Source organism: Stegodyphus dumicola, chromosome X1 (assembly GCF_044657685.1).
Source record: "Stegodyphus dumicola isolate Sdum_Otavi_A_Nest chromosome X1, ASM4465768v1".
Classification (NCBI taxonomy): domain Eukaryota; kingdom Metazoa; phylum Arthropoda; class Arachnida; order Araneae; family Eresidae; genus Stegodyphus; species Stegodyphus dumicola.
The window spans coordinates 62,828,639-62,855,613 of NC_140780.1; the positions used below are offsets into that span (position 1 = coordinate 62,828,639).

The 26,975-nt window shown below is 32.3% G+C and overlaps 1 protein-coding gene across 4 annotated transcripts in view; it reads right to left on the reverse strand.

Annotated features, from left to right (window-relative positions):
• The window catches only part of Ask1 (apoptotic signal-regulating kinase 1), a 259,398-nt gene that overhangs the window by 38,139 nt on the left and 194,284 nt on the right, over nucleotides 1-26,975 (reverse strand). For all 4 annotated transcript variants that reach the window (XM_035377348.2, XM_085807445.1, XM_035377341.2 and 1 more), the window contains 3 exons: nucleotides 9,322-9,481; nucleotides 5,314-5,373; nucleotides 337-415 (listed from right to left, as the gene is read on the reverse strand). In XM_035377348.2, coding sequence (XP_035233239.2) covers nucleotides 337-415; nucleotides 5,314-5,373; nucleotides 9,322-9,481 — 299 coding nt within the window. The remainder of the gene's footprint in view (nucleotides 1-336; nucleotides 416-5,313; nucleotides 5,374-9,321; nucleotides 9,482-26,975) is intronic.

Genomic DNA, 26,975 nt, shown 5'->3' on the forward strand with positions numbered 1-26,975 from the left:
GTTTTTTTATACACAGTATAGTTACTTTGATGCTGGATAATTAGTCACACACTTTTCAAAAAAGAAAGTACTAGAATATAAAACACAGTTTCTTGGAGCAACTCATTACAGAAGCAAGTTCATTAAGAAGTATGAAGTTAGTTCTTTACAGCATGCAACAAAACACTAGAATACAAGTACTGGAAAATAATGTATTGTAGACTAGATTAAGAGACTGTTTTGTAGATTTTAAAATTATAGATCAAACTTTAAACATAAAATGTAATTTTAGAAAAAACCACATATTGCATGTAAAACATTTAAAGTAAACCTAAAAAGCTAACGATAAATACTCACTAATAGCTAACTGAACAGGTTGCTTGTTTTGCTCGGGAATATACTCTCGCAAGCCTTCAAGTAAATCTCTCAAATGTTGCTAGGTATATAAAGCAAACACATTAGGCATCTATTATTAACTTCACCATCTATCACTTTACTCAAATAATAACAAAGCAATGAAACAAAATACTAAAAAAGTCAAAAAAATCATAAAAATGTATAAATCAAGTTCCCAGTAATAGTTCCAGTTTTGTAAAAATTAAATTTAACACTTGGCATTAGGACAATATGAAGAGCAATATTTAAGTTTATAAAACATGTGAACCATTTCAGAAGTAGAGAAGTATTTGAAAGAAAATGATTAAGCTATCATCCATAAGATATAAGCTTAATAGACATGATTTTGTGAAAACTATATATATTTAATTATTAAATAAAAAGCTTTCTGAGAAAATTATTGATATGGTTTTAATGAAAAATATTTTCTACCTTAAATATCAAGTTTGGCATCTTCAAAACTAAGATAACAGAATGCTTTTCATTTAGAAATTTATTAACTACTACAATTGTATTGCTGTTTTCTAAAACTGGTGGCTCATGAGCCCTAAAGCAATTTTACGCAGTCCACAAACATACTTTAGCTATGTATTTGTTGTAAATACACTGCCAAATGTGTGCAGATGGATAAGATATTGAAACAATAACTAAAGCTACGGAATTTATCAATGGGCAAACTCTGAATCATCGAATTTGCTGCACTGCTTTAAGAAACTCAAAGTGAGTGCAGAAAAATTATGTTGTGTAATGAATTATGCAGAGCGGCTCTATTAAAACAGTTCACAATTTAATAAATCAAAATTTTCATGTCACAAAATTAATATATAAATAAAAGCATCATGACATATGAAGCAGAGATTTAGCATTTAACTAGACATTCAAATATTCTTAATAAAGAGCTGCAAGGAAAGCAGAAACTTATTGACATAAATGCTTGTATTAAAACATTCAAAGTTAAACTAATAGGGGTATTGAAATGCAGATGGCACAGTCCCCCAGGAAGCAAAAAATTTCCTCCAGAACTCGATTAAATACAGTGTAAATAAAAATTAATCATTGCCAGTGATTCAAATTCTGTTAAATAATGTGTCAGCAGATGAATAGTGGGGTATAGAGGCACAAAGGAGTTTTCGTAGCAGAACATTTTGTTCAAACAAGTTTAAACGACACAGAATATTTGCTATTGAAGAAATGAGAGTTACTGCTGCCCATGGCAAACAGTATGAATGCACAAGAAAAGTCTTATCACATGAACAGCTGAAAAATGAGAAGCAGTCGTTTTCTTTGTTGCATAAAATCTACAAATGCAGGTGACTTGAGGAATGGATTTTTTAAAAGAAGCAGGGGTGAAAAATTAAATTTCAGGAAGCTATGGATCATTTGGACAAGAATAAACTGGAAGGAAAAGAAATGCAGCATCCAGCCTTAGACTTAAAAAAAAAAAAAAAAAAAAAAAAAAAAAAAAAAAAAAAAACTAGACAAACTTCTGAAACTGGAATAGTTGGTAAGAAAAATTTCAGATCTCTTTGATGAGGTCCCAGGGCCTCAAGAGGTAAGCCACAGCACTGACAGAAAATTGTCCCCCCCCCTGCCAAGGAAAGCTCTACTGCTATGATAAAGAAGAGATCACTGTAAGCTAATTTTAAGATAAATGTTAAAAAAAAAATTATAATTCCCATAAGTAGCCCTTACACTAGGTTGGTAGTACTATGCCAAAAGAAAAATAATCTCCAACCTATGGATTTAAAAAAAACATGACATTTTGCAACAATTATTGAAAGTTAAAGAGTATAAAAAATATCCAGTCTATCTATTGACAATAATTAAAGAAATTATCCAAAAAATTAAATCCACAAAATACATGATTACCCTAGATCTTACACTTGAATACTTTCAGGTATGTGTGAAACTGCAGGATCTGCCCAAAACCACAATATTACCAAATCAGGAGTTTATACCTTCTTGAGAATGCCGTTTAAAGCTTACACGGAGCACTCACCACATTTCAAAGTGTAATGGATACTATACAAAGATTTGTCCTCAGAAAATCAATAACTTCACTTAAGTGACTTAAGTGATATAACTGCTACAAGCGAGACTATAGATGAACATATTTGGAATTTAAATGAACAGTTTTCCCTTCTAAAAGAAGCAGGGTTAAAAATTAATGCAGCAAAAGAACTTCATTACTTGGGCTATTAGATAACTCAGAAGGGAATCAAGACTAAAAACTGCACAATTATTGCAATAAAAAATTATTTTTAACCAAATACAGCAAAAAGTTTGTCTCATGTCGGGGGTTGTGCTCCTATCATAGGACTTTTATCACAAATTTTCCCCATATAGCAGAATCATTATTAAACTTTAAAAGAAAGCCAGCTTTACCTGGTTGGTCAAAGCAAACACAGCATTTTAAAGTTTGAAAACGGCTTTAATTCAAGTCTTAAAATTCCTTGATGCAAATTGAAAATAAGAAATCTCTGCAGATGAATTAGATTTCAAGGTAGTAGTCTTGCTTATGCAAGATGGACAGCCAGTTGAATATTAAGATATTTCATCCACCTCAAAGAAAGTATATCGCTACAGAAAGGAAAACATTAGCAGTTCTTTGGCAGTTCAGAAATTCTGAGTATATTTAGGGAAATCAGCCATAAATGTTTATACAGATCATGTGGGCACATTTCGTTTGTATTCTGAGAAGAATTTATCACCAAGACTCATAAAATAGGCTCTTACATCTCAAGAATAATTACACATTACACAGAATACAACATAATAATTACACATTCTCCTGGGAGGAAAATGTAGCAGCATATATTCTATCAAGATTAAAATTAGATGATGAGGGGCATAAAGTCAAATGTGCAACATTAACTTTTGGATTCTTGCAAAAGAGACCCAGAGACCTGCAGAGTTACAAACAGGCTCAGAACTTATAAAGATTTATACATATTTAAATGATCCCAATCATTTTGAACACCAGCCTACGACAGCTATTGTTGCACATTGAGATTATTGAGAATTTTTCCTTATACTCCAAAGTTATGAATAATAACAACAAATTAAGACAAGTTATCCCAGCAAGTTCAAGACTTAATATTTTACAGGAATTGCTTGATGCACCAACTTAGAGCCATCTCATGTTAAGAAAAGCAGTTTATAGAGTTCGAGAAGCTGTTTATTTTCAACAGCGATGAAAATTTGTTATTCAGTATCTCAGGTCTTGCAACATTGGCCAGTTAGTTAATGATATTATTATAGCTCAAATGGGTACTTAAATAGCAAAAAAGCTACTTTTCCTGATGAATTAACAGGAATAGATCTCCTAAGACATTAACAGGAATTGACCTTCCACTGCCATGGGACTACAGTTGTACAATATCTTCTGGCAGATTTTGACAACGAAATTTGTTATTTACAAGTGACAGGCTAATGGGTACGCATTATGTAAAATTAGTAACACAGATCAAACCCCATTTACCGGGACATACCTATGTCTATAGTTCCACCAACAGGCTCACAAAGTAAGAATAAATACTGCAGGTGGTAAGAAGTAGCTGTGCATGATTATGCTGGCTGTTCTGGCAGATGGAAGAGCACTGCCACATACATTGTGTTAAAGCAAATGACTGTACCCAAAGACGTACAGTCAGGTATTGTCCTGTGTGTAAAGGAGAAGGGCTGAATGAAAAAGAACCTCATATTGGAGTGGCTAGAAACTGTTTGGAATAGAAAATCCGGTGGTTTGCTGAAACCTAACAGCTTGTCAGTTCGTGAAAGCTTCTGATGTCACTTAAGTTTTCAAGAAAAGGGAAAATTAAATGAGTTTAAAACAGATGTAAGTGTCCTTCCTGGAAGCTTAACTTCCATCGTCCAGCCCTTAATGTTACTGTTAATCCCTCCTTTAAAAGTTCATTCCAGATACTTCATAATAATTGGATGAATGGAGGAAACCATGACATTACAATAAAAGGAAACAAAAACAACCGTCTATGTGTGTAGTGTGTGTATGAATGGATTCTGGCAGCCTGGAAAAGCATCAAGCCTGAAAACAATCATTAAAGGACTTTTGATACGTGGAATCTCCAATGCTCTAGATGTATGCTGTGGGATACTGGTACCAGTGACAGTAATACAGGTAGTATAGGTAACTTCCCTAATACTCTAGCAGTACTGATAGTGGCAGTGAATAAGATGTACTAAACACAGAAACATGTTTCTTTTGACCAATAATACAAATTTTGCCACATTGTGTGATGTGTGCGGTATGAATACTATGTGCAGTTTTCATTTTAGGTGCTTTCGCAACCCCAAAACAACTAAAAAACAATTGTAAATAGTAGACAAGTTATGCACGACTGAGCCTGGGGGAATTTTTATTTTTTCAAAATTATACATAAAAATTAAGGATTTAGCTTATATATGTGAGAATAAGGTATGTGAAAAAGCATCTGTATTGGTCAGATAAACTAAGTAGCTTTAAGAAATTAGATCATAATTAAGAACACATAGGATTATTTGAAACAAAGTACTACTAAGTGCCTGAACTGAGCTCTAAAAGGCTGAAGAAAGTTGTGAGTAATGTCTGTGAAGGAACAGATATTACTGGATCATTCAACATTACTAAATGTAAGTTTCACTAGAAAGTTTGTTATGCTGCATATGGGGCAGTAAGTTCATACTCACAGCATGTATGTTCCCTCTTTTGAACAATTTTTCCAATGTATCTAGGCTCTTCTTTAATGTTTTCTCCATATTGTAATAATAAGGTAGGAAAACCCCTGCATGCTTGTTACATGACATACACTTCTGAAACTACCAACATTCCTTTTCCTTTGTTCTAAAGCTGGTGCAGGATATTTTTACGGACACATATTAAATGCTAATTCAACTAATTATTAGCTAAGCTTCATTAATCTAAAAAATATTAAAATTTACCATAGTCAATACTAATCCAGGTGTTTTCTGAACTAAATCTTCCATCCATATTTCACAGATCTATGTAAAAAAGAAGGAGGGTTAAGACTGAAAAAAATCTTTTGCCATATACACAGGAACAACATAAAAATTCAATTATGTCGTCTCAGATAAATGTACAAACCCTTGTATTTTCACCTATTTCCTTACATTAAAGAGAGAAAAAAAAATTGTTTAAAAGAAATACAAAAGAATAAAAAGATATTTTATCAAAAGTCTGTAACCAGCATATGTAAATGATCTACATATATGTTTAGACAAATGTCATGTTAATTTATCCACTTGAAATTATTAAATTAACTAAAATTCATTTAGTGCGAAAACAAGTTACTACTACTTGTGCAATTGCTGCAAAGTTAGTTAATAATAATTTATTTCCTAAACAATATTGATTAATTGATTATATTATCTCTTAAGTTTAATTAAAGTAGAATTATTTTAAAAGAGTGAATCCATACTGGTAAGTTATATTTTGAAAGATGTTTTGAAGCAACTTGAAAGTAAAATGTTAATAATGTTTAAACTTGGACTGGAATTAAATCATCATGAAGAACTAAATTTCAATTGTAAAAGGAAAAACTAAATTAATAACATGTAATCATTGTCATTGATCGGAAGTTAGTTGACTTTTCAAGGGGAACAAACCAACTCCCGTTCAATGAACAATAATTAATAAAAATACATAAATACGAAGGTGTTTCGTCTTTACTCGAGTTACAAGGTAAAGCCAAACCGGCAATTCTAGTCAAGCCAAATATTTCCGCGAATAGAAGGGATTACGAACCAATGCTGATACTCAAAGAACTTATTGTTATGAAGCATTTTAGCCAATTCAATTTGGAGTAAAAAGCAATTTCTGTAGAGAAATCCGAAAAAACTCGAGTAACCGTCCCCGACACCCTCATGTTTGTGCATTTGAGTTCTATATTATTTGTAAAAATTAAACATTGGAAATTGTCATTATGAAATAGAATTCAAAGTAAAGTTAAAATAAACATAGAAGATTACAAAATAAGATAAATAATGCAAACTTTGTAAAACAAATCAAAAATAATATAAAAATAATATAAAAAATATAATAAGAACAGTGAATGTACATGAAGATATAAAGGCCAGAAAAGGTATTAAGTAACTTACATTCTTTCTAGTAGGGAGTTGGCAAAGTGTTCTCTTCATGTCTGACTCATAAGTGTAGGGTGTCCGAAAATTCTTAGCAGCAGTGGGGGCTTTGAATAATATCAGTCGGTAAGACTTGGGTGAAGTAATTTATGGTAGTGGGTGGGACTCGGAATTCTTGAGGGATGTATTATGTGGGGTTCTTATTTGAGTGAAACTGTCTGTTAAGAATTTTTTGAAAATACTAGTGAATGTAAATTAATTAATTTCTGCCTAATTGTCATGTCACTATGCTTAAGAATTTAAGAAAGGAAAAAAGGAATTTTCACTGTCCAAGAGCTATTAGACAGACTAAAGTCATGAAATAGGCCCATTTTTTTAGTAACAGCAGAGTAACAGCATAAGTCTGAAGACAATTAGCTTTTTACAATATATACAACTGAGTAATTACACTATATACAAATCCTTCAACTGATAGTCATCCAACTTATACCGCCTTCTCAGGTTTAGAAACAAATTATCATATCCCTATCAGTTAAATGATTTAGAGTGAGTATTTAACGCCTGCTCTTTTAAGGCAATGGTTAATAAATTGAATGGGTATTATATTATTTTTGAGAATTTTAATAAGGAGCAAAATTTCACATTGTAAATCTATTGTATCTGTGCATATAATTTTAATTTTAATTCGTTGTATTTGATTAATTATTGTATTGTTAATTACTTTTTTGGATATGTTGGAGTTCCAATTTATTAATTTGTTAGTATTGAAATTGAAGTTTCTTGTTTTGTCAAAAAGTAAAATTTTTTTGTAGTTAATGATTTGAAGATCTAGAAAGTCTATGCTATTTTGTGAATTATTAGTTTTATTAAGTGTAAGACAATTTGGATAAATCTCGAAGTGTTCAATTTTTCCAAAATTATTAATTGTAATAAGGTCATCAATATATATCTGTAGGTGTGTTTGTAGTGATTTAACTCTTGTGGTTGTAGATTTTTTTGGAAGTTAAATTCTTTGATAAATAAAAACATATTACAGATCGAGGAGCTGGAATGTAAGCCCATTGGCAATCCTCTGACTTGTTTAAAAAGTTGATTTTGAAACTTGATGTAGTTATGAAAAAGTGTGCATTTTTTTCATAATATCACATTAATAGAAATAAATTAATCAGGAAAAATACTAAAATCATTACTATACATACAAAAATAAATACTATAAACCTGAAAAAAAATTTAGAAATACGAAATATAAAAAAAAACTAGACAAGAATTACCTGTAGGTAATTAAATTCCAATTTAAAAATTCTGCTGTGTGTGAAATAATTTAAAACAAGGATCGACACACAGTCCTACATTGCATATTTTGCCCTAAAAATACGTTGCTTTCGTTTTCCTTGGTTTTTGTGCACACAATGCATCTTCTCCTACCTTTATTACCTTTTTTGTCAATGTAAATTTTCAAAAAATGTCTTCCAGTTAGACAGAAAGGTGGAGTGTCTGGAGATTTTTTTAAGTAAGGTCTCTTAGCCATGGCTAAATGAATTAAACTGAACAGAACCCCAACACACGTCCCAAAACTTCTTCAAAAGACACCCAGAAGTATTTCATCCTCAAATCCTGTGTAACATCAGGTTTATATTAGAAAACCTCCTGTTTTTCTAAACTGAAAAAGTGTCCACCAGAATGACCGGAAAGTGATCAAGGAAAGACCCCTCGTTGGCGGGATATCCATTACTGATCATGTCAATACATACATTTACATTATATGTAAAGTAAATACATAATGCCTGGGTGATTATATATAACGACAATTCAAGGCATTATACATAATGACCCATTAAATCGAGTAAGAAAAACCAAAATGCTGGCTCTTTCCTGTGAAATGTGAATGAGTAAGACGTATTACGTGACGAGAAAGCTGATGGACTTTCCCCTTCCGCAATAATGCTGTAATGTCACTTTTTGATGAACCAAGAAAGCTTATGTTAAATTTCAAAATAAATGGAAAAAAGTACAACTGGTCTGGAGTTTTTCCATCACGGATGTTCGGCGATGTTACACCTGCTATAGTCAGCTCAATGCACTTTCCTAACGGAAAAAAAAAAGGGGGGGGGGAAATAACATAAATGAAAACAAGGAGCTGGCTGTGCTTACCTACATTCTAATAACAAAAAAGGCAAAGAACAAAATGAAAAAAAAAATTCCTAACGAAATAAACAAAAACGCCCATGCCTCTTTAATTCACAGGCGCACTTATAAAGAACCGTGATTCCCAGTTTGTTTATACCAATAAATCTATCAAAAGCAGAAGCACAAAACAGAAACTAATGCCAGTACATGATGATCAAATGCCATATAAATCAACCCATGTGAAAACAGTTACCATTTATCTCCATCTACTGGCTTTTAAAAATTCAAAAAAATCGTTCTGTTTTAAAGTTACGTATACATGATGCTGGGTTGGTAGGATTAGAATTGTTGTGTCACGTATACAGAATGCTGGGCTGGTAGGAGTGGAATCATTGCATCGCGTATACAGGACACTGGTCCTGAACGGGTTAATGGAGTAATAACCAAAATGTGTGTGCAAGCATGTTAGTGATCAAGGTGCAAGGTTGGTAATACACTTTGACTTTTTAACTTTCTGATCCAGACACAATTTTGATTCAAGATTTTTGTTCATTATAATTTTTTTATGAAACAACTAAGACAGATTCAGGTACTTTGAAGAAAAATAATTTCAGCATAAATGGAAGAACAAGCAGAATTTAAATGCATACTGACTTTAGTGAATTTAACCAAAGCTATTAAAAATCTTTATCTGTTGATACATAAATTTAAAACATACACTACCTGTTCAGCATTCTCTGACAAAATTTTTACTATAATAGCTCTTCTTTGGGAATCTTTCTTCAGTAAATAAAAATTGCCCTGTTCCTGCTCAATTTGAGGGCTATCTATTGGAGGACTCAATAGACCTGTGCTGGATCGCCTTGAATCTGATGAATCTGTACTAAAAAATAACATATATTGAAAGATTGATATTTATACAACTTCAAATTATTAATTTTGATAGTAATTATGTCTGTATGCATACAGTGTCTAAGGGAAGGAATGTTGTGAGTGTTTGTGTGGCGTGCATTCAGTAAAGATGGGCAAGGATTTTATTTATTCATTTTTCCCCTTTTTATAATATTGATCTTGAATTATAAATAAGTTATGCAGTTCTTAGATATCAAGTTAGAAATTTCTTGCATGAAAAGAACCTTAATATTGCTGGTGAAGGAAAGTTTTCATATAATCTCAATAGACTGTATATTTCAATGAGTAAAATATTAATAAAGTTTTGCAAATGGAAAAATCACAAAAATAGCGATAACACGTTAAAAAATAAGCCAATCTACATAAATTTGAATATATTGTCAAATAAGAATTGCTGAGTAAAACTGCAGCATGAAGATTAGTGGCACACAACCAAAAATGCCATCTGTGAGGAGCATAAAATTGCATGTTTCAGAGCAAGCCAGGAAATTTTGCTGTCAAATGAGATATTCAGATAAGAAATCTGGGACAGCCAATTTGTAACGATGACCTCCAGGCATCATTTGCCAGAACTGCGATGGAGGACTATTGTGAGACTAGAAGCAGGACAACGTCAGACCAAAGTGGCCAGATGGCTAAATGTGAGTCCTTCTGTGGTTCATAGACTTTAACAACAATTTCTAACCACAGATTTGACATCCAGGAGGTTCAGCCAAGGACAGCCAACCACTAAAACGAGTGCTGATGATTGATATTTGTTGTTATGTGCACAAAGGAACAGAACCTCAACTCCGACTCAACTCAGATCCTCCCTTGCCGCAGCCACTGGAAGGTTGGTATCAATGTCAAATATACACAGAAGGCTTCACAAAGGAAGTTTGTACATGAGGCTACCAGTCATCTGTGTGATGCTCCCATCATGTCATAGAAGGTAAATATTTGAGCTGGGCAAGTGAACATGTCCACTGGACAGCTGATGAATGGAGGACTGTTCTCTTTACGGATGAGTCCCAGTCTACCCTCCAAAGCAACACTAGACATTGTGATTTGGAGAGAAACTGGAACCTGTTATCATCCATCAAACATCCATTAAAGAGATCATATGGAGGAGGCAGTGTATGTGTTTGAGGTGGTATTTCTTTGGGTGGACACACAGAACTCCATGTTTTCCACATGGAACAATGAATGCTCAAGCATATAGATACGGGATCCTTGATACTTATGCATGCCCTTATGTCGGGGCAATAGGTGATTATTTCCTGCTACAGGATGACAATGCTGAACAGCACAGGGTAAGTAATGTGGATGATTATCTTCAGGAGCAAACAATTCAGTGCATTGAATGGCTAGCTTGATCACCAGACCTGAATCATATCGAGCATGTTTTGGATGCCAGACCTGAATCCTATTGAGCATGTTTGGGATGCCAGACCTGAATCCTATCGAGCATGTTTGGGATGCTTTGAGAATATGTATAGCTGCTCTCAATCCTCCTCTTCAGACCCTTGCCACACTTTCAACTGCTTTGGAAGAGCAATGGCATTCATTTCCTATCGAACTGATAGACCGCATAACTGACAGCATCACATGTTGCTGTATGTGTTACATGCCTGGGAAGTACTTGTTAGGATCTGTACCTAGGCAGTCTCAACCACAGGGGGTATATAATTTGACTTCACAGGACTAGAGCCCAAGTATTGTACTCAAGTTGGTTCAGGCTTGGCACGGACCGTACTGGTACTGTCGTGTCTGTTCCTTTGGCTGCTGTGGAGCTATATGGAGGATTTGTTGACTGAGTTCCTGGGGGTTTGACCCCATTCAGTCCTCACGGTGGGGACTGACAAAGTGGACAGAGCACCTATCTACAATGTGGTTAGGCTGATGGAGTGGTGCCCGGAGGCAAGGTGCCAGAGATTTTTAATACCAATGCTTCGTAAAAGCCGGGCAAGGACTGCGGAAGTTTCGCCCGCGAGAACGAAGTTCCATGGACGCTGGTTATCCAAACTCTGAATGGGTCCCATATAATGAAGACCTGGGACAGAGGTCCTTTCGTCTGGTGTGTCTGTATGTGTTACATTGCTTCTAAGGGAGATCATTCTCGATACTGAAGGTAATTTTCCTATACTAAACTGACACATCCAATTTGTTGAATTCATACATATGCTAATTGTCTGGTAATTTCTTTTCATGTTATTTTATATCATACTATATATTGTATACTACAAGTCAGATTCATTAAATTTTACATATAACTTTCTCAGCAATCATCATTCTTCCTTAATTAATAATAACTAGTGTAGTTGAGAACAATCCATACCTTTATGAGCGAAATTCAGAGATATATGCTTAACCCATTAACCACTAAAACTACAAGGAATGATGTTTCTTTTCTCATGAAAATAATAACAAATATTAAATTAAGCATTTATAACATAAATTTACATTGAAAATAAAAAAAATGCTCTTACCTGTGGAAAAAGCGAGTGTTGCGTTTGCGCAACGTCAGCGGAATAAGACTACGGATGTTTAGTGAGTAGAATTGTACTCTTGTGATGTTTCTTTTGAGTGGAGCGCAAGATTACTTTTTAGCTGTATAATGTTTTATAAATCTACAAATCACTTTACTTGTAATTAATTTAATATTAAAATATACATTGTATTTCTTTTACAAATACAGATTATTCCAACTGAAAGATTGAAGCATGAAAAGCTTGATTACAATCATGATGTAAAGCTACATTACATACTTTGCATCGATAAACAGTCTGGCTATGGTACTCTTTACAACAATGTCTTTTGTTATCAACGCACCTTACGATAAAATGTCTACCATCTCCATGCAATGGTTTTTGAATGCTGAATTTACTAGGTCTTCCTGTTGCTGATCTATTTCTGGCTAATTCTACACTCTCAATAGGAGTTTGCAAAAGGAATAATGCCTTCTCGTGTCTGAAATCTAAAAGAGACTTTATATTTAAAGTAGTAAAAAGTGGTGATATTTAGTAAGTTTAGATACGGTCTCACCTCATATAATTTATCAGTATTGGCAATCTGAATATTGTAAAACACAAATTCTGCTTCATATTCCTGTACTGCAAACGTTATATCGATTCTCATACAACAGATGTCCCTATCAAAATCATTATTTAAAACATTGCCATTCCTTTCTTCTTCTTCACTAGCTTCTGCAATTTCTGGAGGAACAGCAATAATATCAGTTTCATTCTGGTCATTATTAACATTATCATCATCTGTTTCTTCATCAAAAAAACTTTGAAGGGCTTCTTCTAATGTAAAATACTTCATTTTAGGCATTTTTAAACAACCAGAACATCGAAAGGAATGAGTGAAAAAGGAGATTGACTACCCAATTCCTGCTGATGTTGCGTCAGCACAACACCTGTTTTCCCTTCGATCCCAACACAAATATAAACATCTGACTGATGTAATGTTCTGATAAACGGTGACCTTGACAAAAAATAGATCACTCATAAAGACGGCGATTCTTTCGTTAAATATTTTCAGCAAAAATACCCGGTCGAAAATTTTGATTAAAGTATGAGATTAATTATTATAAACAAAATGATTGTTGAAGGCAAATATTTTTTTACACATATAATCTTCATAATATTTCCTACACAAAATCATCTGCTGGTATAAAATATCTTAGGTAGTTATATTTATATACGCATTTATTTTGACCGTTGCTTCAACGCAACACCAGCGGCTAATGGGTTAACAAAACTTTTAACCAAAATTAAAGGGGACAGCTACAAATTTAGAAATGAAAGTCGTCTTACTTTGGACAGTATAAAAGAAGTCATGCATTGCATTGGTAATAAAAAACTTAAATAATGTCATAAATTTCTTTTTGAATATTTCTGAATTTTCCACATAAAGGTAAGAGCATTTCATTCTTAACAAAGTAAAGGATAATGAAAGTGTTTCTATTCAAATTTATATTCTACAGGTATTATACAAACAACTAAAGTTTAATTTTATAAAATCCTTTCCTCTTACAATACAATACTGTCAGTTTTCATAAAATTTTCAATCTTCTTTTAAGAATACTTGTAACAAGGAATATGTGTCTAAGAGCAAAATCTAAAGAAATAAAATCCCTACACTCCCACATATAATCATCTTCACTTAGGAATGATGTAATAAGAGCATAGCAATTACAAGCATGTTAAAAATTTAACAATTTCTTTACACAATACTGTTAATTTTATGATCTAAATGAAAAATATAAAGGCTTGGTTTTAGAAAAGATAAATAATTTTCTGTTCACTATCTTTCACCTTTAAATAGTATACTTGCTCCCAATTAAACCTAATGGAAACCCAGGATATATTTACAATTAAATATTAATTTAACATAGCAGCTGTCTGGCATGCCCTTTTTGCTTCATTATGATAATTTCTTTAAATGTATCATTTTATAATTTCTGTAAATAGCACTTTATGTATTGAATTCACATACATCATATTTAGTGCTAGTCTTAAAAAAAAAAAAAAAAAAAAAAACCCGCAGTATCAATCTATACATAAAACATAATTTATTTTCCCAATATATTAAAATCTTCAGGATTTTACCAGCATGACATATATCAGACTTTGCTTTTCAGCAGCACAACAACAGGAATTGGAAACCATTACTATATTAATTGCACTACACTTGGCCACTGTTAACATATAATAACTAACCCAAAAATGGTTTCCAGTTCTGTACGAAAGTACTTTTCTTCTTCAAGCATTATAACCAGCGAAATTAAGAATGATAAGTACCGTAATTTCCAGAAGAAAGGCCGCATCAGCGTAAATGCCGCACTCGAGAAAAATGGCGGTAAAAAAATTTAAATTACACAGAAACGCCGCAATAAATTAAATTGCACGTTACATCCTCGTGGGCCGTATAGATGCAAAAACTCAACCTAAGTCCTGATATATGACATACCATCTCCCTTTGGAATAGTTTTTCGTTTAAAAATGATCATCGGCTTTAGCTTGTCACCGTTTGCGGCACAAGCTAACACACATGTAAATGACGTTCTTTTTCTTTTATGCCCCAACATAAACATAGATACAGTTTTTGCACCAGTTTCATCAACAGTTCTGTTTGCAGGAGAGTCAAAAGCTAACGGCGTTTCATCCATTTTTATTATCTGCGACTGAAGAAGTTTTTTTTTGTCAATAATAGCTGTCACATATTTTAGAAAAGATGAATTTTTATACTGGTAGTCCATTGGTAATTGTTGCCCGACTGTTGTTCTAGTATACACAGAAATATTTTTTCTTTTCAGAAATCTGCTACACCTCATTTGAAATCATTTATGTTCATTCGTTTTGCTATAAATTTTGCTTGTAAGTGAATTTTTACAGTCGAAATTGCCATTCCCTTTCCTCGTTGCTCCTTTATCCAGTTTGCAAGGTCGTCCTCTAGATTTGGCCACCTTACAGTACCACTTCTTTTGGCTCGTTTCTGTTGTGCCATGTTTTTAAGAAGTTCTTTTTCAGTTCTCCAACGTCGAATACATCTGTCGTCCACTTCAAACTCTCGAGCTGCTGCTCGATTTCCAATTTGTTCAGCACGCGAAATTACATTAAGCTTAAAACCAGCAGTATAGCTTCTGTGCCATTTAGGGACATTTTCAAAAATCTTCCCCTCCCTTCTTACTTAAAAACTATCCAACAAGTACTTGTACCCAAACTGATGGGATCTGTATCTGGCAGAATGCCAAGAAAAATCCATTCATGCTGAAGGGGAAATACGTCAGAGTTCATTATTGAGAGACAGGTGGAGTCGTGTCCACCTTTGAAAAAAATTGCAGAAAAGGCAGGGGTGGGGAGAGGATGGGTCCTGGAAGATTCATCGAATGGCAGAGGAGAGAGACTATTCGAACTGATGAGAATGTTGATTTGAAAGGGGGAAGAATGTTATTGTTCTGAGATCTCGTTTAGGGTGAATAAGGCATGTAGGTCCGTTCAAGGGAAAGCATGTAAACAAAATAACGTTCGCAAAAAGCAACTGAGTGGTCTTTTGTGTGGGAACAGCACCAGTCTATGCACAATGACAAGGCCATCCAAACTATGTACAATGACCATCATAGGAAATATTTTATTTTTAGTGCACCTAAACGGCGCATGGGTAGAAACGCCGTACCTGCTGAAAATTTAAGTTTTAAACACGTAAACGCCGCGGCGTTTCTTCTGGAAATTACGGTAGTTAAGCTCTATAACAATATTTTTCAGAAAACATTTTCTATAGCTATAGTAACACAAGGCAAGACAAATGACAAGTTCCTATAAATATGGCACAAATTTTAATATTATGTATGCTTAATATTATCCTCATTTGACAATAAATTCCATTAGGTTCTATAAAGTGGAAGTAAGGCTTATGTTGTTTGGAGTTCATAAATAATCAGGAAAAAAACTGATATAAAAAATCAGGAAATATACTACATACTTTTGAAATATGAATAATAATCAGAAATCATTAATTTTATACATAACACAAGAACAATGGAACCAGATTCATGAATATGTTTAAAGTTTATAAATTTACAGTATGGGCAAAAAGATCAATAATGTTGCGCAATATCTAGGTATTATGTATAATGATCAAGTTCTCATGCAAAGTGAAAAGACAAATAATTTTTTAGTTTATAATTGTGACCAGGCAACACACTTAATACTCTCTATTCTATGTTATTTGAAATGTTATCACATTAATTTTGCTAATTAAATTTACATATTTCACCATCTTATGCTCCAATTTGCAGCCAAACCAGAACATGGGTCACCACATGTAGCTATAGTTACAAATGATCAGAGAATGATCAGTGGATAACTAGCAGGCCAGTAAGCATTCATAGAACACTAAATAGCAGAATTAAACAAATCATATACAAGAAACTAATGCATCATTTGTTGAGAAGTTACCATTGCAGCTGAGAAATTGCACATACAGAAATTTTACTAAGAGAATGTGCAAGAAAATCAATAATTTATAAAATGCATATTAGTAATAGACATGGTTACAAAAGTGGCACTATTCATGAAAGGTACAAATGTTGAAAAGAAGAGCTGTTATTTTAAATATCATTAAAGTTATTATAAAAGAGACTCACTGCAAAAGAAATTTAAGGATAATTATAAGATTTTTAATCTTTTCAGTTTAGTTATTATACTGCGATTAAATTTCTAACCAAATAACTTACTGTAATACTTAATTACCAAAGTGACTTAGTATAATTTAGATTTTACTGAAACATCTTATATGTAATAGAATTTTACACATATTATGTATATTTTAGAATAAAATAAATGAATTTTTTTGACTTTCAGTTGCAAATAATTAAAGCCTGACTTCTGGTTCAAAATGATTTAATATTTAAAAGTTACACAGCCCAGAAAATATGAATGTATACAAAATGGATGGTCAAAGGGATAAATTAATAAACTTTTATCATGCTCCTAAATCAGGGATGGGCAAACTCCAGCCCGCCGGAAGGTTCTATCCGACTCGCAGATACAATTTTAATTTGCCGGTCTAAGGCACATTAAAAGAAATACATATTTATATATTATATATCCAACTCCTTTTCTACTTTGTTTCCAAAGGACTGATGATCTTTTTATTTTCCCTATTTTTGTTTTACAAAACATAAATCGACAGAAATAGCAAGCACATACACCTTTCAATCGGTAAAGTGTTAAAATGGAAGTTCTTTATTAGTTATAGCTGCAGATTGGCACAAACAAGCGTGATCTCTTTCTCGAGGAGCAAATGTAAAGGAATCCAATATAGGTGAATTAGACCTCGCATGTGTCAGACTGTGCATTTTAAGCTCCAGCCGGTGGCTTTTTCTTTTGGCTTGAGTTCTAATATTATTGATTGTGTATGGAAAGATTGTAGACATATAGCATCATTGTGAACAGTGGTGAAATTATTAAAAACGTATAGTGTAGCTAGTGCTTGTTTGGGTTATTCACAAAATATTTCAACTCCAAAATGGCTACTAAAAATGTAAAGTTCATTCAGTGCTTTTAATGATAAATGGACCTGGAAATATTTTTTACAGCTGTATATAAGATAAACCAGCGAGTCTCATCTGGAATGAAGCTGTAGCAGTCTTCAAAGAACATAACATTTCCCGTCATGTCATGCAAAATCTCTTTGTAAAAAATTATCAGGCCGACAACATTTTTTAAACAGTATCCAAGAAGCAGCTGCACATGCAAGTTACATTTTAGCATACACTATTGCTAAAAATAATAAAGCTGAGAGTGATGGGAAGTTCGTTAAACAATGCATGATCCAAATTCGTGATGTTTTATGTCCAGGAAAAAAAAAAAAATTTTTTTCAAGACTGTAAGCTAATCTCGAAAAACGGTGACTTCTAGAATCAAAGACATCGATAAAAATTTGACATTACAATGAGAGTCAAAGTTTGGCCAGTTTAAATTTCGCTCCACAGCTATGGATAAAAGCACTGATATAAATGATACTGCTCAATTAATATTATTTAGAAGAGAAGTTTATGAAAACTTTGAAATTAACGAGGAAATGATCTATATGTGTTCTTTAACCCTTTCCGGCACAGTGTGTTTGGTGTGAACACACCAAAAATATTCCCTTTTTAGACACTGAAAATAATCGATAAATATCATGAAAACTACACTAATGGTTACTTTTAATCTCTTTTATGAATAATAGATGGCAGCACCACACAAGCAAATCATTAACATTGAGATATATTCTGTTTTTAAAGATTCTGATTTTTCAAAGAAATGTTTCAGATTTTTTTAAATATAAAGAATATCAATGAAAAAAATATTTATATAATTTTGATGTTCTGCCTATTCTGTATTACTTTTAATTTTTATCTTTGAAATATTGTGTATAGTGTACGGTGTGTTCGGACTGAACACACTGTACTGGTAGCGCTTGTCACATGGGAGTGAGTCACAGAACCTGGTCTCGTGCTTCAAACACGTTGGGAGGCTCAGAGCCTAGATTTATTTATATTTGTTTTTACTCTTTTCTGTTTTTGGTTTCGAAGACAGTGCTTTTTTTCACTTAGCTATTTGAATTTCAGAGAGAGCAGACTCCTTTTTCCTCTTGCTTTCATTGTGCATAGTTTGCTTAGTTTTGATTTCTGTAGATTTTTATTTGTATATATATTTAATAATTATTTTTTTCTAGTCAATAATTAATTGTAAATATTATAGTATTTTAATTACTTTTCTTATAAATTTTAAAATAGTGTAAATGGCTTGAAGAGGCCTCAGCATTGCCAAAGCAATAAGAGTTTCCTTTTTGGGGGGATGTAGAGTAGCTGGCCTCCCCATGGTGCACCCTGGGTTATGCTAAATCTGCTACAGAGATAAGATTCTACTGTTTTTAAATCATAGACAAAGTATTTTACTGTAATACGTGCTTCACAGCAATGCTCACCTATCGCAGCTCGTGCGGCTCAGTGTGTTCGCTTCGGACACACCCACAAAATGAAAACGGTTTGTGCGATCTTTGTAAAATTATACCTGAATACTCTCCTAGGCCTAGACTGCCTAAAAATTTTTTTGGTAAAATTCAAACTTTAGAGTCACATGCCGGAAAGGGTTAAAGGCAGCTACAACGGGACATTTCGTGAATTTCAGGAAGGGCTTTTAAATTTGAAAGTGCCTATAACAAATATATGCAATATTACGACAGATGGTGAACGAAATATGGCAGGGAAAAAATCTGGATTTCTTAGATTCTTTACTCAAAACTATCTCGGGAACAAATTTCTTTTTTTACATTGTGTCAAGTTGCTTTGTGTAAATCTACATTGAATATGAAACCCATGCTTGATGCAGTCATGAAGCTTGTAAATACTATTCGATCTCGTGGGCTAACTCACACGCAATTTCGAGATTTTCTTCAGTCCATGCAATCTGAATACTCTGGTGTACTGTATTACGCAAAAGTAAGGTGGCTTAGTGCACGATGTGTTCTTGAGCAAGTTTGAGAGCTGAAAGATGACATTGTGTTGTTCTTCCATGTGAAACAGTATTCTGCGGAGTGCAAAATGTTAGAAGATACAGAATGGCTTTCAGACTTTGCATTTTTTACAGATCTTCTTTGTCTAGTGAGCAAATTGAATGTCAGCTTCAAGGGGAAAATCAATTTATTGACGATACCTGGGCCCATCTCAAAGCTTTTAAATTAAAATTTAATCTGTTTGGTGGGCAGTTAGCTAAGACCAACTTGGCGCATTTCCCGAGGTTAAATTCAATGGCCTCAGTAAATGAAGAGAAGCTTAAGAATTATGAAGATGGCTTGAAAAAAACTACATTTTGAGTTCGAACACAGATTTCATTGCCATTCAAACAGAATTGGATATTTTTACTATGCCTTTCAATGCAAATTGCGAAGCAGTGAGGTCAGATTTGCAGCTTGAATGAAATGAATTGCAATCTAACAATTATCTGAAGCAGTTGTTTCTAGATATGCCAAAGTTAGAGTTTTACAAATCATTAAATGTACATTTCCCCAATTTAATACCTCACGCCCAGAAAATCAGTGCTTTGTTTGCTTCATCTTATATATACGACCAAGTGTTTTCAACTATGAACCTTAGAAAGAATTATTTCGGAAGTAGATTGACAGATGAGCATTTAGCTTCATCTTTAGAATCAGTACATCTCACTTCAAACCTCAATATAAGGAACTTTTAAAAATTAAATCACAATTTCATTCATCTCATTGACATATTTAACATTAATGCAATACTAACTAATATTATATTAACATATAATAAGATATTGTTTTTAGAATTTTTGAAAAATTTATCTTGACCCGCCAAACTTTTTTTTTTTTTTTCGATTTTTGTCCTGCAACTGAAAAGGCTTGGCCATCCCTGTCTTATATATTCAGGTTATTATGCTTAAATAAATACTTGGACATAAGATGACTATTAATCATTTGGTCCATAATATTTACATGCTAAATAAAAAATAAAGAAAACCAACAGAACTATGGAACAATGAAGTAATAATAAAAAAAGCAAATATCCATTAGAATACTAGCATAATGAGGAACAATTAGAGAACTTCAAGTAAATGCTAATGAAAGAAACAAAAATCATTAATGGTTTTCAATTCCAATTCCACAAACACAAAAAATGAAAGTAAGCTAAAAATCATTTCATTATTAAGTTTTCATGTCAAATTTTTGACAAAAGCAATGACAAATGACTGATACTTATGATGCAGAGAAGTCTATATCTGAAACAGACCATATTTTCATTTGATAGTATCTCATCCATTATGTTTCTACTGCAAATGCTACTTTTAATATAACTATGTAAATGTGACAAGGTTTTTAAAGTTTTCATCAAGTTTCATTTGCCTGTTATGCAACTCATTTTATTCAACAGCATAAATTTTTTTTTTATAAATTATACCTAGCTAATTAAAAGTTTAACAGATAATTTTCTTTTACATAACTGGATTTCCTTTTTAAAAAATATTAACGAGAAATTATTCTAACTCAATAGTACAAAACCCACACAAAATGATGTCTTTGAGAAGCTTATCATCTAAGCAAATTGTCTAATTTAACATGTCATCAGTAAAAATACCTCGCATTTTCAATATTTTACATCTATAAAAATAGCCTATTTTATATGAATAAACTATTTTTAATTATAACACTTATAGCATATATCTGAAGTACGCAGTGTGTATCTGATGCATGACTAGTTAGTTAACATTTGAAAAGCACTTATAGTGTTTCCCAGAGAAAAATGATCCTTTTGTGGAACTCATATTTTCTATGGAAACTGATTCATTTATGCTTGTAACACATGGAAGGAAAACAAGGAACCATTTATGCAGCCATTCTGCTTAGCTGCTAGGAATTCAATCCTTCTTGACTCCCAGGTTCCAAACTTAAGAGAACAATGAACAGATGCATCCAGTGGAAAACTGCACTTGGAGAAAATTCATTGAAGAGCAAGCAGACTAAATATTATTTTAAGTGGACACTTACATGCACAGTTATTTTATAGTATAAGGGTATTTCTTAATTCATTAACAAAAGCAGCAGTAATTGTTATTTAGAAATGTTGCCAGTGGTATGGCAGTAAAAACAGAATATATATATATATATATATAGGTTATTAAAGAACTGGGATATATAATTTTGTTACAGTATTTGAATACCCTATTTTTCACAATTAAGTATAGTTTTCTTTATCTGCAAAATTCTGTACATTCTATGTATGACTGCAATGACCCTCTATTCATATAAATCATATCTTTAATGATAAAAGGAAACTGGCTAATGGTATTACAATCTCTTTTCCAGATATTTCTCTATTTGCTTGGCTATATTCCCTTTCTATTTGAAAACATAATCATATTTTTAAATAGGATCTAAATAACATATACTATTCAACTTCAAAAGATCAGCAAAATAAACTGGGTCATTACAACCTATGCAATTATACCGTCCCCCTTTATATATATGGAAATTAATTTTAATAAAATGTTGAATCATGACTAATCTCACAATTATTTTTGAAAGTTTATCAAACTACACAATATCTTCCAACTCAAAAGCCGAAATTAACCCCTTAACTGCCGTGGAAAACATACAAGATTCATTTCCTAGTACCACGGTTTTTCACACAGGCATGTGTAGTTATGTGATGTATTGGGGGGGGATAAGTGCAAGTTTTACTTTCTAAAAACTGTTTACTTTCACAAAATAAAGAATAAAAGAAAAAAAAAATTAATGCACAAAATTTAATGTTTTGAGTAAAAGTATAATAAAAAGATGGAAGTATAATAAAAATGATGTTTTTATAATAAAAAAGATCCCTAAAATGGAGTTTTGATCAATTCATTTTTAAACTAGTAAAGTGTAATACAGTCAAAAGTCGTTAATTCAGACACCCATAATCCGGAATGATCTATAATCCGGACCTCAAAGCTACAAACTTTCTGCGCATGCGTAAGACCTTTACGGCTGCGAATATGCATGTGCGCATGCCCAAAATACGTTTACGTATGCGCATTTAATGTATAACGGACGGTATAAGCTAAGTTAAAATTATCTAATTCAGTTAATGTTGCAGATTGCGTTGTTCCTTAATCTTTGAATTGGATCCGGCTTATTATTTTTTGCAGACTGTTAGAGCAATTTTATAAAAGTAAGCTTGAACTTTCGATTATGTCAAATAGAATTTCCGATATATGTTTACTAATATGTATAGGATCTACAAAGCGAAAGTATGTTTTGAAGTCCATTAAACAAAAAGTGGAATTGCTGCAAAAAATGGATAAAGGCATATCCTTTGTTTATCTAACCATTCCAAAATCTGTTTATCAATTTATGCTGCTCTGCGGCACGCAATGAATTGGAAGTTGATCTGTCAGCACTATCCTTATCTTCAGGGCAGATGTTTTTATCTTATTTGGCTTATAATTCCTTACTAAATGTAGTATTTCATCTCGATGTACTCCATCTTTGATATGATTTAAATCAAATTCCTCGTCATTATAATTCGCTTCCGATAGCGAAGAAAGTAAAGTAAACAAATAAATATCAAGCTTTTTTTTGAAAATTTTGATACCCTTTAGATCATAATTGTTCTTTATTTCATAAATTACGGTTTCATATTTTTAATTTTATAATTTCTGCATGCCATCTTACCAGATTTAAACTGATGATCTATAATCCGGAATCGCCGAAGTCTCGACGAGTCCGGATTAACGACTTTTGACTGTATCAGGTTTCAGTGTTATACCTTGTGAAATCAGTATGCCTAAAAAAACATACATTTCTTCTGAACTGGTTGAATGCCAGGATTTTGTTCTTGATTTTTCGTTTACAAGGTGTTGGTTCATATACTCATCTACAAAATGGTTAGTTTCAGTAACAATATGAAGCACGAGCAGATCATCAAAAAATAATTCAAAAAGGGTAAATGGGCTTGAAACATCCATTATATCTTTCTTTATTCCTGGAACCTACTACAAAAAATAAACGGAAACGGAGGAAAAAGAATAAAAAAAAAGTTTTACTCAAACAACACCAGCGAATACTGTGCAGTCATTATTTTCACCGCTTTAGACACACCCCTCTCTCCAATTTCCCCCACAGATTTCTGAAATAGTATCCTCCTTTGCATACTTTGTCAAGGTCATTGTGGTGTTGCATTCCAAAGCTTTGTGAATAATTTTACAGGTAGCAGCGCAAAGCAAATGATAGTAGTTTGGAAGGGCATATATATACGCCTGTGGCAGGTTAATGCATCAGCTGAGCAAGGTGTATATATATGCCCACGGCAGTTAACGCATCGGCTGAGCAAGGCGTATTTATACGCCAGCAGCAGTTAAGGGGTTAAATGGATTCTATGCATCGAAAGCTTTATTGCATTCATACTATTTCAAAAAAGGATAACATCTATAATAGGAAGAAAAAAGAAGTTAATAAAATTCCACCCAAACATTTGCCAAATCCACAGTTTGAATCTATAGCACATATTGACAGATCAGATATTAAAAAAAAAATGTGTTAGTTAATATACAAGTTATAATAATAAAAAAACTATAAAAGCTTCAAAAATAGAATGATGACTTTTAAAATCTATTATTATATCCAATATGATTAGCTGTCCTTTCTCACACAAGTATTTAATAGACTTTTCTTTGTTCAATCTGAGGTTATATTTCCTTAAAAGCTCAACTAAATGTATTACATGGTACATGATACAAAGTACTATTATGATTAAACAAAAAATTACTTAAATAGATAACTAAGTTTAGACTGAAAGGAAAATGTAATACAACTGTCAATTAAGTATGCATACTGACACATATTTTAACTATACTTGTCATTTAAAAAAATTTTTGGTTATAATTACTGACTTAATTTTGGAAAAATAAAGTATATAATTATTTTCTATTGCAATCCTAGTACAGTCAAAAGTCGTTAATCCGGACACCCATAATTCAGAATGATCTATAATCCGGACCTCAAAACTAAAAACTTTCTGCGCATGCGCATAGGCGTTTACGCGTGCGCGTAAGACCTTTTACGACTGCGCATATGAGTGTGCGCAAGTGCAGAATACGTTTTCGCATGTGCATTTTATGTATAATGGACGTATAAGCTAAAATTATCTAATTATCTATTTCAGTTAATGTTGATGATTGCGTTGTTCCTTAATTTTCGAATTGGATCTGGCTTATTATTTTTTGCAGACTGTAAGAGCAATTTTATAAAAGTAAGCTTAAACTTTCGATTATATCAAATAGAATTTCCGATATATATTTGTTAATATGTAAAGGATCTAAAGCGAAAGTATGTTTTGAAATCCGAAATCTGTTTATCAATTTCACGCTGCTTGGCGGGGGGAACGCCGCGGCGGGCGCGTAATGAATTGGAAGTTGATCTGTCAGCACTATCCTTATCTTCAGCGCAGATGTTTTTATTTTATTCGGCTTATAATTCCTTACCAAATGTAGTATTTCATCTCGATATGCTCCGTCTTTGATATGATTTAAAACAAGTTCCTCGTCATTATAATTCGCTTCCGATAGCGAAGAAAAGTAACAGAGGTTATTGAAAACGAAAAAATTTCGATTGACAAATTAGTCTGTGTTCTTGACACAGCAATTATAGGACTTGAACAGCGGAACTTTGTAATTGAACAAGAAATTATGTCTGTTTAATAGAATTAAAGAGAAAGTATTATCACATGAAACGAAGCAAAACTTAAACAACTTACATTGAAAGAAATGTTTATTTAAGTATAAACAAATAAATATTAAGCTTTTTCTTTTTGCAAATTTTGATACCTTTTAGATCATAATTGTTCTTTATTTCATAAATTACTGTTTCATATTTTTAATTTTAGAATTTCTGCATGCCATCTTACAAGATTTAAACTGATGATCTATAATCCGGAAAAATCGATAATCCGGAATCGCCGAAGTCCCGACGAGTCCGGATTAACAACTTTTGACTGTATTCTCATTTCTTTCAATTGAAACTAATACGAAAAACACAGAACAATTTTCAAGCAAATTAAACTATAGTGAAAATGGAAATAATAAATAATAAAAAACTTCATTTGTATAGTGAAAGCACAGTTCTAACTTTCATTTTAAGCAGTTTTCCTCCAATTATTTTAAAAACGAAAAAATAATTTTCTTTGACTATAAAACGTAGCAAAAAGAGTTCTTAGAGAAGAATCTTATACCATGTCTAAAACATTTTACACATATATAAACATAGCAATCCATTAATACAAGAAATTTGCTATGCAAAAATTAACAATTAGCACACTGCAAGTAGTACAAAAAATTTAAACAGAACTGTTTACTTGTAAATCTTCAAAATTAGCTGATATACTGAAGGCAAACTAATTCACATTTCTTTTTCAGTTCTACCAATTTTTGCATAAAATACTCTTCATAGCAGCATTTCAATCAATAGATATTTAAGCTTAAAGCTTGATGAAGATATTGACTTTCACAGCTGGTTATAAGTTCCTGAATATTTCTACAAATCAAAACTTATTTTGTCATAACATATGCAAGTTATCATAAACTTCCTTCTTTATAAGTTTGAATATTTCTGTATGCTCAGGCGAAAAAAAAATGTAGCTCATTCTATTTATTTTTTTGTTTAGTTGTACATACAGCAATTCCAGAAATAAATCTACAAATGATATTTTTTATATTATTTATTTACAATTATTTTCTTCTTATAATTTTGCACAAATCTACTTTCAAACAAAGAAATATCAATTAAATATCTGAGCAAAGGCTATGATAAATATTTAATGGAAATAAGAATTTGGTCAAAAAAGATCTACTGCAGAGAAATTCTAAGAGAAATTAAATTCTAATATCAAGTAATTTTTTATGCACAAGTGGGCAGCTGATAATTCACAGAAAGAAAATTTGACTTCTCTAGTTTTCCTGCTTTTGTTACACTAAAAGCATGCTTCAAATAGTAGCCCAACTGAAAGTTAAAATACTTGTTAACTATTTATTAAAGTATTTCAGTTTAATTATCTGCACGCTGCTTTTAAATATGATTTTTCTCACTTATCATGGCATCATTTATTTATTACACATAATTTTAGCATATTTCATTATTAATAAATCAGTGCAAAATTTTCTTTTCTTTTTAATGTCTAGGGCAAATGATGAAAACTAAACTTGCAAAGTAATCCTTATTATCACAGCAGTCTGGCAAATTAATATTACCTTTAAGTAGGTCAAATTGTAAATAATTTTTCTGATAAAATAAAACCATATTTATTGTGATAATAAGAAAGAACTGGAGACCTTTTCTGAAGGGATAAACAGAACTACCATTATTCAAAATGATGGTTGATCTGGAGATGTAATAGTGAATAAGAAATGATAATAGTTTAAATAGTGCATGAACTA